We start from the raw sequence: 12,850 nt of genomic DNA, 5'->3' as shown, positions 1-12,850 counted from the left end.
CACTCCCTTCCTTGTTTTCCTGGCAGGACTTCCGGACACGAGGTCCAGCCTGTCGCCAGCTGCAGCCCTGGCTGGTGAAAGGGGGCTGGAGGAGCCCAGGGAGGAGGGGCCCACCACTGGCTGAATGACTGTCGGCGGTAGTTAGTGTTAGTAAGAACACCCCCTGGGTGCTCAGTGATTTTGACTTTTTATTTGTGAACAGTGGCCTCAGCTCTCAAGGTCACTCAGCTCTAAGTGAACGGGGGACTCAGAATCATTGCTCTACCTTCACTGAGCCTGCACTGACCATCAGAGGCCTTGTCCTGTGTTGGGCGCCCTCAGCCAGACGACCTCCTGAGTCCAAGCACTTTGGGCACCTTCCCCCTGCTTTAATCCCCAACACTCCCTCCCAAGGTCAGAGGGACTGACCTTATCTTCAGTGGAGGAAACTGAGGCTCTGAGAGTCACCACACGAGCTTGCCTGTCACAGGGCTGTGACGTGGCCCCGCTGTGGGTTTCAACCCAGATCATTCTGACCTCAAAGGCTGTGGTTGCACAGGAGCCCAAGGTTGTGGCCTCTGAGCCCAGCCTTGGAGGTGAGTCCCTCTTGGATGGGGGGCTTCAGGGAGGGGCGCTGCAGGCAGGGGCTCTGTGGGGGGGAGGGCTTGGTGGGGTCCCTGGGGGAGGAAGGCTGTAGGGAGGCTGGGGTAGGAGTGAGGGGTGCACACACTGGGGAGGGTGTCTGGACCAGACCACACAGGGGTCTGAGTGTGGGGCAAGGAGTTGGGGATCACTGCAGGTTGGGGGCAGCAGGGGACACGATCCATGTGGCTTTATCAGAGCCACAGCATCTCAACTGGAAGGTGCGTTATTCACCCCACCCAAGCATGCATCCCTGAGATGCAGCCAGGGATGGGGTCTGCCTCAGTTTCCTCCTTTGCACAGTGGGGGCTATGATGGTCATCTGCCCTCTCCCAGGGTTGGGCATGTTGCCTAGCTAGGTCCCAGACCTATCTACTTCTCCAAGTACGTGCCCAGAAGTCAGTGCCCAGAGGTCTCCCAGCCATAATCCCATTTGATCGTCACCCCAGGGCCTCAGAGAGATAGAGTAACCTGCCCAGCATCCCTCGTGTGCTAGGACAGACTCAAACCCGTGTTCTCTCAGCTGCCTCACATTCATGCAGTCATTCAACAAACATTCATGGAATGCCTCCTGGGTTTCGGGTACCAGGGTAAACCTGGCTGACCGCCATCTGTACCCTCTTGGGGTTTACCAACTGGGGAAAGGGGTGGAGATGGGCAGAACACTGTCAATGATGACATAGGGATGAGGATTTATGGGAACACTGAAAGGCACCCACCCTGGAGGGGGAATAAGTCAAGGCAGGCTTTCTGGAGATGTCAGGAGTCTGTCCCCAGGAATTGGTCAGGTGATTGGACAGGGAGGCCTGACCAGCAGGCCGTGTGAGTGGAGGTGTGCAGGGCCAGGCCCTGTGGCAGAGCAGGGATGCTGGACTGTAGGGAGTGGGGAGGTGGCAGGTGGCCATGAGGGGACAGCAAGTTTAAGTTTCAGGGGCCTCCCTGGCAGGGGGCACTGCAGACATTTTGCATCTGTAATTTTGTCTATTTCTATTTCCGGCACTCCCCCTCCCTCTGCTGGGTCGGGCCTGTCTCCTGCCACCCCTCCCACTCCTACCAGTCCCCTTCTTCCCACCCACGGAGCAGCTCTGGCCCCAAGCCCTCAGCTCCTTTTTGGAAAGTAGCCCGGACCCCGGTTTGGGTCCAGGAGTTGGGCCCTGTAACCCACTCCACTGTGTCTGAGGCCTGCGCCCTGGGATGGAGACCAGGGTAGCCATAGTGCCTGGGGTTTGAGCCACGGCTGAGAAGGGCCCATCAGCTGGGCTGGGAGTGAGAAGGGGCTCACTTCCCCGCAGCAAGGATGGTGCTGCCCGGGCCTCAGGGCCTCAGGGCCACCTGCTCCTGAGGGCTTCTCTGGTCTCCACATTAAGGGCGCTCTCCATGCTCCAACATGGAAGCTCCTTGAAGGCAGGGCCTGCCCATTCAACACTGCTGGCCTCACACACACCCTGGGGCAGGTCCAGGCACCATGGTTAAGGTGCTCCCCACTAGCGACACATGGGCCATGGGTCCACCCTTGTCCCTCTGCCCAGGGAGCCCCTCGGGGCCTCTCCCTGACCGTCCTCTCCAGCGCAGGCTGTCTCCTCACAGCAGTCACTCAGTCTGTCCACACTCTTGCAGTCTGTCCTTGCTTGCCGCCCAAAACGCAGGCTGCAGGAAGAGTGGACTTGGGGCTGGCCCCCGTTTTGCCAGGGGTGGTCAGGTGGGTGGGTTCCTCCTCCTCCCGATGTGGCCACAGACCGCATCGCCCCCCGCCCTCCGCCCCTGCCTTACGTGGCAAAGATGCTGCTGCCCCCAGGGCAGTGGACACTGGGCCACCCCCCACTGCATCTCTGTCCCACCAGGCAGAGGGAACCACCGCAGGACTCTGAAGACCCTCTAATCCTGGGCCTGCACCATGGCCTTGGGTCCCCAGGCCTGCCAGGGGCATCCCAGGGCTAAGGCTGACCGCGGATGCAGGAACCCCGGCAGACATATTTGCTACGTGCTCAGGGACCAAGACCCCACAGGGTATCCAGCTGGTGGGCTCTGCGCCCCCCAACGCAGGAGAGCATATCTGGCGACAGTTCCACTTCACCCATCTCCCAGGAGAAGTAGGGTGAAACCCTGTCTGTTGCAGCGGCATCAGCCCAGGTTCTCTGGAAAACTGTACCCTGACCACACCCACCCGAGCTGAGTGTATTTGCAGCCCAGGCTGTCTGCATCCCTGCGGGCTGGTGGCCAAGATACCCGGATGTGCAGGTGAAGAAACCCCGGTTAGGGCCAAGCACACGCCACCTTTATTAAAAACTGCCCAAACCCTCTTACAAAGGAGGCCGCTGGTGCCAGGGAGTGTGGTGCACCTCAAGGGAGGCGGGACATGAAACCAGAGCGAGCCTAGACCTGGTCGATTTCAAAGGCTCCCTCAGGGACCTGAGCGAGGAACTGGCTCCGTGTGGCTGGGGGACATCACAGTATCCAGGACCCCTGCAGCCAGAGAAAAGGGGTCCGGGATGCCTTTCACACAGTGTTAGAAGTGCAACTTTAAGGGCAACAGGCAACAGAAGGGGGGCAGAGGGGGAATTTGAGGTACTGGGCAGGGCTGAGACTCCAGAGCCTGCCCCAAGGCACGTGTGCTGGGTGAGGCCTGCCGGGCCCTGTCTTTTTCCACCTCTGGTCTCCCCGCCTCCTGTCCTGCTGTTCTTGGGACACAGGCTACATGATCTTGGCGTTCTCCTCATATGCGCACCACCCTTCACAGTTTACAAAGGTCTTCACGGGCCCATTTTCCCATTGGATTCTGCTGGCAGACTGAGAGGTAGACAGCACAGGGCAGGTCTCACTTAAGGCTTGAGAAGTGAGGCACCGGTGCAGGGAGGCTCCGGTGAGCTGGGCGCTCACTGGGGTCCCCCCTATCCACGGCAGCCCCGGCTCAGCCATCAGCTTCTCAGCCAGTCGGTGTCCTTGTCGAGGGTAGAAAAGCGGATCAGCTTCAGGCTGGGGGGCTGGGGCTTCCTGTCATCCCAGAGGTACTCGGGGGACAGCACTTTGGAGGGCTTATGTGAGATGAAGCGGTGGTTCAGGTGACTCTCCTCCTGCCAGGCCGCCATGATGCCATTGGCCTTGTCTGCCAGGATGCCCATGTGGCAGCCTCGGGTAAACTCGTACACCTCGGCCACCCGCCCCCCAAAGACCGCCCCGCCATAATAGAAATCCCCCTCGCCATCTGCCACAAAGGCGGTGGAAAGAGGCCGGCGCTCGTAGGGGAACTGCTGGCGGGGAACAGCGAAGTAGCCGGGGTGAATGGCAGCGACCAGGTCCCCCAAGGTCTCGGGGCCCCACGGGTTCCGGAACACCATGTCCACATCGAGGCAGAAGAGGTAGTCGACCTCCCGGTGCGCCCTCTCGGCAATGTGCTGGCTAATGCTCTGCATGCGGCGTGTGGAGATCTCCTCCCAGCGGGAGTGCCTCAGGACGGGGATGATGCTGACGAGGCGGCCGGAGCCCAGCCGGACCCGAGGAACGGCCGTGGGCTCGTTAGTGAAGACATAGTAGTGCACCCGGAACCCCTGCATGAAGAACTGCTCGGCTGACTCCAGGAAGCGCTGGACGAACTGGGTGTACCTGGTGGAGAGAATCCCATCATGCACCGTGGCCTCAGCGGGGCCACTGCCTGGGTCCCCACTAGGTGCTAGCACCACACGGACAGGGCTGGGGCTGGCCGGGCTGGGGTCCACCTCCCAGCTTCCCATCTCAAGAAGTCACTCAGGTCCGCCCCTCGGGGTCCCTGTCTGTCAAATTCCCACCATCTTAGTACCAGCCTCTTAAGACCGTCCTAATAATGATAATTGATGACGCATATTCACAGACTGAGCTAACTTTTACTGAGCACTTACTAAGTGCCAGGCAGTGTTCTAAGGGATTCTTCTCTCCTTCTAGCCTCATAAACTCCCTAGAAGGCAGGGACCACAGTCCCCACCTCCTAGGCACAGACACGGAGCCTCAGAGAGAGGAAAGGAGCCAAGAAACGGGGAAGTGGCCGAGTCAAGGGAAGGTGGGTGGTGCTGGCTGCTGGGTGCCGATTGGGCCAGGGGTGGGGGGGTCCCCTGATCCGTGCTGGGCCATCCATCATCTGGCCAGTGCTTAGCTGCTGGGGACCCATTAGGGTCCCTCTCTCAGGAGTCCCAGAAAGGGACCCAGAGGGAAGCTGCCAGGTGATGGCTCCTAAAGGAAAGGGCAGGCGGGGTGAGGAAGGAGAGGGGAAAACAGGAGGTGTCCAGAGAGCCCGCAGGCCGGAGGCTGGAGGAGAGAGGGTCCCCAAGGATGGGCCGGCTCTGCCTGGGTCTCTTGACCTGCCTGTGGCCTGATCACGGACCCCCAATTCTATGCGGTGGTCTGGGGGGCTTTCCACTCCTTCGCACCTGCCTGGACGGTTCAGGGGAAGCAGAAGGGGTGAAGGGACAAGGGTGTCTCCTGACAAAGGCTCCTGCTGCCCCCTCACCTGGGCTGCCTCCCCCTCCCCCCTTCCATGCCAGGGCCAGACCCCCTTCCTCCAGGAAGCTCCCTTCCCACCAGCATACTCCACTCTGTACCTTCCCACCTGCACAGCACCTGGTTCAGGGCCTCCCTGGTGCCCGGGTTGGGGTCCTGTCTCTCCCCAGACTATAAATTCCTGGGGCTCAGAATTTATAACCCCCCTTCCCCCAGCCCAGCCCAGCCCACTACTCACTTCCCCACGGCAAACACCGTGACCCCGACGGTCAGGTTCAGCGGCTGGTAGATATGACGCAGAAGTTCCGGCTCGAAGGTTCCCTCGGAGACAATGGGCGCTAGCCAGGGTGTGAGCGTCAGGAACTCTGTGGGCCTGGCAGCAGAGGAGGCCGTGGGGGCTGAGACCCTCCCCTGGGAAAGCCTCCCTCTCATCTTGGCCCTGCCAAAGCTGTGTGACCCTGGGCAGCTTCATCCCCGTCTCTGGGCCCCAGTATCCTCATGTGGAAAGTGGGGATAGTCATAGCTACTTCCCAGCGTGGTCAAGACCAGGAGTTAACGCATGCCCAGTGTCTAGAGGAGCCTGGCATTTCCGGTGCCCGCTAAGTGCCTCGGAGACGGGGGTCATCAACATCACCATCGACGACGGATCGAGCACGGCTGCGCAGAAGGCACAGTGCTCTGCGTTATTATTATTATTATTACTTTTGGCCGCGCCATGCAGCTTGAGAGATCTCAGCTCCCTGACCACGGATTGAACCCAGGCCCTCCAGCAGTGAAAGCTCGGAGTCCTAACCACTTGGGCTGCCAGGGAATTCCCTGCTGTGCACTTTGCAAACACCGTCTCATCTGGGCCTCCAACTGCCTATCAGGTGGGTATTATTATTATCCACCTGTGCAGAAAAATCCCAGAGTGGTTGGCTAACCTGTCCAAGGTCACACAGCTAGTGACAGAGCTGGACCGGAGCCCAGGTCCCAGACGACCCAGACCCCGAGGCCAGTGGACACCTCCAGTACCCCAACTTCCAGATCAGAGGCCCGCGCCCCCGCCTCTACCCCAGGTCTCCCCATTCTGGGCCCAGGCCCTAATCAACACCTACTTTTGCTCCAGCAGCTTGGGCTGAGGGTACTGTGATCTGTAAGCAAGAAGGGTGAGTGGTTAAGGGGAGGCAGCCCCCAACCGCGGGGCCACAAAGGGGGAAGTGACAGTCTGCTTACGGTGTCACAGGCTGGAATGGCTTCTCCCCCTTGTACTGCAGCTTCATGTTGCTGGTGGGAGGTGAGACAGAGCCATTAGTGCCGGTGGGGGGCAGAAGCACTCAGCAGGGAAGGATGAGGTCAAGGTGAAGCACCCCCGTGGGACAGGCACCCCCAACCCCCCAGACGCCCTTGACCCACCCCCACTGCCCTGTCCACTCTGTCGGGGCTGGACTCCTATAGAGGCGGTCTATCCAGGGTCACCGTGTGGCAGGGCAGTGATTCCAGCCTGGTACCATCTGTCTCCAAAGTCTTTTTCTGTCTCTCTTTCAAACATATTGCTCTGGAAGAGCCTGGGCACTGGGGAGAAGGTCTGTGGAGCTGTAAAGCCCCGGTGAGCCCAGTTCTGCCACTTTCTAGCCTGGGTGGGCGAGTTACTTAACCTGAACCTACGGTGACGGTCAGCTGAAGAAGCCAGTTACACAACCACCAATCAAGGCGTCGCTGTGAAGGTACAGGTTTTGTAGATGTCAGTGACATCTACACTATCCTCCATAGTCTGGCAGGCCTGGTACGGGCAGTTGAAAAGCTATAGCATAGAACTGAGGTTTCCCCGAAGAAGAAATTCTGCCGGTGGACAGTGGTGTCAGCTCCTGCCGAAGAGTTCCAGCCCACCCTTCCCGACGGCCCGCTCCGTGGATTTCAGACTGGCTTCGCCACCCCACAGTCGTGTAAGCCGATTGCTTTCAATCCATCAGTCAGTCAGTCATTCAGTCGTCTCCCTCCCTCTTCCAGGTTCTGTTCCTTTAGTGGAAGGCTGACTGATACACCCATTTTCCCTTATCTGTAAAATGAGGCAGCACCCTTAACCCTTAGAGCTGTCGTGAGAGGTAAGAGAGGTGTGCAAGTCGGGGCCTGTCAGCCAGTGCCCAGCACGGAGCGAATGGTAAGGGCAGCACCCTGGCCCCTTCTTGGCAGGCTGTCTGTGTGGCTGGCCCCCACTAGCTGCGGCCAACCTGGGGGGATTAGGAAGGAGGGCTGATTAAGGAAGGAGGTGGCCGGCGACGGGGTCAGACACAGGAGGCTTCCAGTGACATGCCTCTGGCTCTGCCGTCAGCTGGTTGGAGAGACCAGGGGCCAGACATCTCACTCCTCGGGGTTTAGTTCCCTCACCCTTAAAATGGGGACAATAATATCGTTCCCCAGGGTGGAAGCGAGGCCCGGGGGATGGAAAGGCTTGCTCAAGGCCACCCAGGGACCGGGTCAGAACCCGTTCCAGCAGAGGCCTGAGCTCGCCTGTAAGGCTCAGACCACCTGAGGACGTGGGTGCCTGCCATCCACTTGGGTCTCTTCAGTACATCACCTGCCATGGGATGGCTTAAGCCTCCTGGAGCTTTCCTAGTTTTTTCAGTCTATGCTTTGTGTGTGTGGTAAGATATACATAACAAAGATTTCCCATTTTAACCATTTGAAAGTGTACAGTTCAGGGGCCTTAAAGGACGTTCACATTGTCGGGCAACCATCACCCCCATCCACGTCCAGAACTTTTTCATTTCCCAAACTGGGACCCGTTCCCCCGACACACTAACTCCCCATTCCCTCTCCCAGTCCCTGGGAACATTGTTCCTACTTCTGTCTCTATAAATATGACTATTCCAGAGATCTCTTAGAAGTGAAACCCTATTGTATGTGTCCTTCTGTGATCTGTCTATACTCTGGAAGCAACAATTTTTAAAAGTTGATCCATCCAATTGGCCCCCTGCCCTAGTTTCACACAGACAAGCACATGTTAGGCCCCTGCTCAGAAAGGGATAGGGGGACTTCCCTGGCCGTCCACGCTTCCACGGCAGGGGGTGCGGGTTTGATTCCTGGTCCGGGAACTAAGATCCTGCGTGCTGCACAGCACAGCCAAAAATAAATAAAGAAGACAACATCTTCAAAAAGAAAAAAAAAAAAAAAAAAGAAAGAAGAAAAGAAAGTGATGGGACTCTGAGAAGGTGGTCAGAAGTGAGAAGGGGAAAGGGGCCCTTGTTCCACACTTCCCTGGCCATCGGTATTTCCCTTTCCCCCACCAGCCTGGACCCAGCTCTGCCCTGGCCACTTTCACGGGTTAGACAGAAGAATTCCAAAGCCACAGATGAGCCGGCGCCCAAAAAAGGAACGTCACGTTTCCAAACCTCCGAAGGTCGTGCAACTAAAAGTAAAGAAGAGATCCAAGTGAACAGAGGGGAAGATGTGACCATTTCAAACAAACGAAACTCTCCAACTTTAAGCTATTAAAAAAAATAGCTCAGTAGAACCAAAAGCCAGACCAACTGCAAAGAAAAAAAAATGTAGCAAGTACTTTCGGCCAAGGGTGGTGATAGAGGACCCACCGACAGGCCAAGGAGAGAAGGTGCTGGAGCAGGCGGGTCACCAAAGAGGAAATTCAGTTAATGGGAAGGCGTGGGGGAGGTGAGGGCCTGGTAGGAATCAAAGAAATGAAATTCAAACCACATCGCATTTCCCACGTCTGGAGTCATGGGTGGTTTGCTTTTTGTTTTTCGTAGCACCTAATACTTCCAGCACCGGCCCAGGTGCAATGCAGCTGCAGCGGGGTGGAGGGGGTGGCATATCTGTGTGAGTTCAAGTGTGTGTGTGCCCCCGTCCCCCTGGAGAGCAACCTGACGCGATGGATGAATACCTCAGCCATATCCTTTGGCTCAGAAACTTACCAAAGGAAAGGATCTTTAAGATGGAAAAAGCGGCCTATCCAAAGCTGCTCACTACAAACTGATTTAGAACGCTGGGAAACTGGAAACAACCTAAATGCTGCAAACTTGCTGGTGGGAAAGGGAGAGGGATTCAAGAATTAGGGCCCAGTCCCTGGGTGGAATAAAATGATGGTGACCAGATGCCAAAAAAGCAAGCCAATTCTGGGGAAACTGGATAAAAATCACAAAAACGCTGTGGCCACAGCTACTTTCGATGCCAAGCAGCCTTTCTGCTTTTTAGAACAATCTGTTCAGACAGAAAGCGTAGCAACCAACGAGCTGACAATGAACTTTGGAGTCAGAGTGTGACTTGGACCAGCAAAACGCAAGAGGGTATTTCATTTTCTTTTGTCTTTTCTGTTATCCAGCCTCCTAATTTGCTGTATTCTATGTTTATAATAGTGAAACACACTTTGTTGTTAGTTAGTAGTCTATCATCCAGATTTTAAACTTTCCTCTTGCTGTCATGAAAAACAAGGCTGGGTGGCCAAATGCCCCCTTGAGACTGTCCCAAATCACCTTTTTCACTCTTTTTTTTTTGGACTTTGAAAATTATTGTTATTAGTTTTAGTCTGATGACACAGAGGACTTGGCTGGGAAACACACTGGTTCTTATAAACCAGCACTTATTTGGGGCATGAAACAAAGCACGGTGAGAGGACGTCACTGGGATCAGGCCGGCGCTGTCACAGAACAACCTGCCCAGGGCAGAGAATTATTCGCTAATGACAGCTGAACGACAAGAGCGCTGGGGCGATCTGAACGGCAGACTGTTCCATCCCATCTTGGCAAGTCTGAGATACGTTTGATATCGGATATAAAAAGTGACGCAATCAGTAGGAATCATTTCAAGTTCTAGGTTTATCTATAACCAAATCTTTTTCACTCTTAACTGACAAAATGTCAGATTTGTTATGTGGGGGAGACTGGTCACGTGTCCATTTCTTCTTTGAAGCCACAGAGAACACAAAATTGAGCAAAATGTCAAGTCCTGGACTTCCCTGGTGGCGCAGTGGTTAAGAATCCGCCTGCCAATGCAGGGGACAAGGGTTCGATCCCTGGTCCAGGGAGATCCCACAGGCCGCGGAGCAACTAAGACTGCGAGCCACAACTACTGAGCCCACATGCCACAACTACTGAAGCCCGCGTACCTAGAGACCATGCTCCGCAACAAGAGAAGCCACCGCAACGAGAAGCCCGCGCGTCTCAACGAAGAGTGGCCCCAGTCGCCACAACTAGAGAAAGCCCGCGTGCAGCTAAGAAGACCCAATGCCGCCAAAAATAAAAAATAAAATAAAATAAATAAATGTATTAAAAAAAGAAAAAGAAGTCAAGTCCTGAAAGCACTCTTTCCTGAGCACCTCCTACGTGCCAGGTGCAACACCAGGCTATTTACAGGCATCATTACAGTACCCCATGCTCTGGCTGGCTCGGGAGGGGCACCTCTATCATCCCATTTTACAGATACAGCAAGTGAGGCTCAGAGCTATGCAGCATGCTCAAGGTCACAACTGTGGAGGGGGCACTGCAAGGACACCCAAGGACTGAGACGGGGATTGCACTCCACACCTGTGGCAGCCCATCACACTGCTCAGAATCATGAGCTTGGGACCTAAGAACCTCCAAAGTGACCTTAAAAACCCGCTCACCCCCTCCACTCCGGGGGCCCCCAATTCGCCCTGGCCCATACTTACAAGATCTCTGGGCAGGGGAGATAATAGGGGACATAGGAGACCGGCAGCCAGTTCTCGACATACACCCTGGGAAGGAAATACACCTGTTGACCTGACTTTGCACGTGAGGCTGAAAACTCACTTTGCTGCATGTCAGTGGGAATGCAGGCCCCGCGTGGTGCACCTGGGATACACCTCCCCTCCCCCCGTCCCCGCCCAATCATTCCTTGGGTCTGGCTGACCTCGGAGGACAAAGCCTCCTGGTCTTCTGCAATGAGTCATGAGCCGTGCAGCCGTTCATTCCTGGGACAGGAATGCTCTTGATGCCAGGCCCTGCACACAGGGGGCTGGTGGTTGGGGGCGGCCCCCAGAGCTTTGTGGGAAGAACACATAGGGGGAATTCTGGAGCATAAACATTAACATGGCTAGAAGAACAGTCCAGGCAGAGGAAAGAGCAAGTGCGAAGGCCAGGCCAGTGCAAAGCAAAATACATAAGCCAGGCTAGTTCAGTCTTACTGGGGCTGGGGTGAAGGGACAGGTGCACCGAGAGAAGGGGGTGGGACCTGGGAATCCTGTGAAGGGGTCAAGGTTTGGGGGTTGAGATGCTGAGAGACGGAGGGGTCTGGGGTAGGGAGGGAGGGCTCCATGGGGTATGCTCACCACAGAGAGCAGAGGGCCATGCCCACCAGCAGGCAGAACCCCAGGCCCAGGGCTAGTCTGGGGCAGTGCATCGCTGGGTGGGCAGCATCTGAGCCTGGGTACCTGCAGAGTCTGGGTGTGCCTTGGTGAATCAGCCCACCTCTCTCAGATGTGTCGGGCTCGGAGCCTGTGTCTCCGGGGTCCGGGGAACACCTGCAAAGGAATGCTCCTTATCCACAGGACAGTGGCCCCATTTTTGCTGCCCTGCCCTCCCCTGGGCGGCCTCACCCGGGGAATGTGGATTCCAGCTGTCTCCTCGTCCTGCTGGGCCCAGGCCCAGGTCTGGCAGTTCTGAAGGACAGAGGCTCAGGACTCAGCCAAAGCCTGCTGCGGTGCCTTGCAAAAGGTCCTGGGCCGGAAAGGCGCCTGGCTCCTTGCCTTGTCTCTCAGGTCTCGCTACTGACCTCCTTCTGTGTTAAGCTAAGGGCGGCCATCCTAGGGACTAGGGGAACAGCGCTTGGGAGGGGCGGGGCTTGGAGAAGGATTCCTGGGGAAACTGGGAGGACGCCGGAAATCAAGCCCAGAGCCCGCACCGCGGGGACACACTCGGCCTGGGGTGGGGGGGGTGCGCTGGGAGGGGCGGCATAGATTCCCCGGGAGGGGGGTGGGGGCAGGAGTGGTAGCAGCGCATTCCTCCGGGAGAGGGGGCCTGGGCTCTCCCGGGACCGCGGGAACGCGCTTCAGCTCTCACCCGCTCTCGGCGGTAACCCTGGGCAAGGCGCTCTCCTGCCCGCTCCACCACGGCCTCGGCGTCCTCCTCAGCTATAGGGGGCTTGGTGAGGTGGCAAGACGCAATCCGCACCGCCCCTGCTGTGCGGGAAGGGCTCTAAAGCCCTGGGTCCGGCCCGGGTCACAGAGAGCGCGGGACGCCTGACAGCTCTGCGGGGGTCCGCCCGAGGTCAGATAAAGATCCCCGGGCCGGAGTTTTGGGGCTTTGGCCCCGGCTCACCCGGTGGCCTCTGGCAGGCCCGCTCCCTCTCCCTCTCCCTCCCTCTGCGGACCTCCGTTTCCCCACCCGGGCTTGGGGCGCGGCGTCCTCCAAAGCTCCGCGTCGACCGTCGGCTCCGCTGGATTCTTCCTCCGGTGGAGCCCGGGCCGCCGGGGCCGCTCCGCCGACGCAGAACCAGGCCCGAGCTTCGGCCGCCCCAGCCGGGGATCTGCACCCAGGAGCTTGGGTCTGAGACGCGCACCTCGACTTCGGCCGGCCACTGCAGGCTCCGGGCTCGCGGCGCTGCTCCTCCGGCCGGGCGCGGGGCGGGGACAGGGAGCGGCGCGGGAGCGTGACTGTCCCTGCGGACTGCAGACTCAGCCCCTTGCGGCCGGACCAGCGTTAGAACAGACGGAGGGGCGCAGCCCCGCCCTGAAAACAGGGTCTCCGTTCGCCTGCAGTCCGGCAAAACCCGGGGCCTGCCGGGTGCCTTTAGTAGCGCGCTGGGTGGGGCC

At 57.8% G+C, this 12,850-nt stretch overlaps 1 protein-coding gene across 9 annotated transcripts; it reads right to left on the bottom strand.

The window, feature by feature from the left end:
• Positions 1-2,883: 2,883 nt before the first annotated feature.
• Positions 2,884-12,725, bottom strand: GBGT1 (globoside alpha-1,3-N-acetylgalactosaminyltransferase 1 (FORS blood group)). Of its 9 annotated transcripts, none has more exons than XM_082655887.1 (7): positions 12,409-12,725; positions 11,369-11,560; positions 10,730-10,795; positions 6,304-6,354; positions 6,186-6,221; positions 5,327-5,461; positions 2,884-4,221 (listed from the first exon to the last, which is right to left on the bottom strand). In XM_082655887.1, exons 2-7 carry the CDS (start codon positions 11,437-11,439, stop codon positions 3,537-3,539), a joined length of 1,044 nt encoding a protein of 347 aa, XP_082512013.1. In that variant the 5' UTR covers positions 11,440-11,560; positions 12,409-12,725; the 3' UTR covers positions 2,884-3,536. The 9 variants fall into 9 exon arrangements, with proteins under 9 accessions (XP_082512013.1, XP_082512014.1, XP_082512015.1 ...); XM_082655888.1 differs by having other exon boundaries at positions 12,423-12,706; XM_082655889.1 differs by having other exon boundaries at positions 12,598-12,703.
• Between the last annotated feature and the right edge of the window lie 125 nt (positions 12,726-12,850).

This window comes from Grampus griseus (assembly GCF_964374135.1).
Source record: "Grampus griseus genome assembly, chromosome: 6".
NCBI classification, from domain to species: domain Eukaryota; kingdom Metazoa; phylum Chordata; class Mammalia; order Artiodactyla; family Delphinidae; genus Grampus; species Grampus griseus.
The sequence above is the reverse complement of the archived record's forward strand: the minus strand, read 5'-3'. Positions and strand labels throughout refer to the sequence as shown.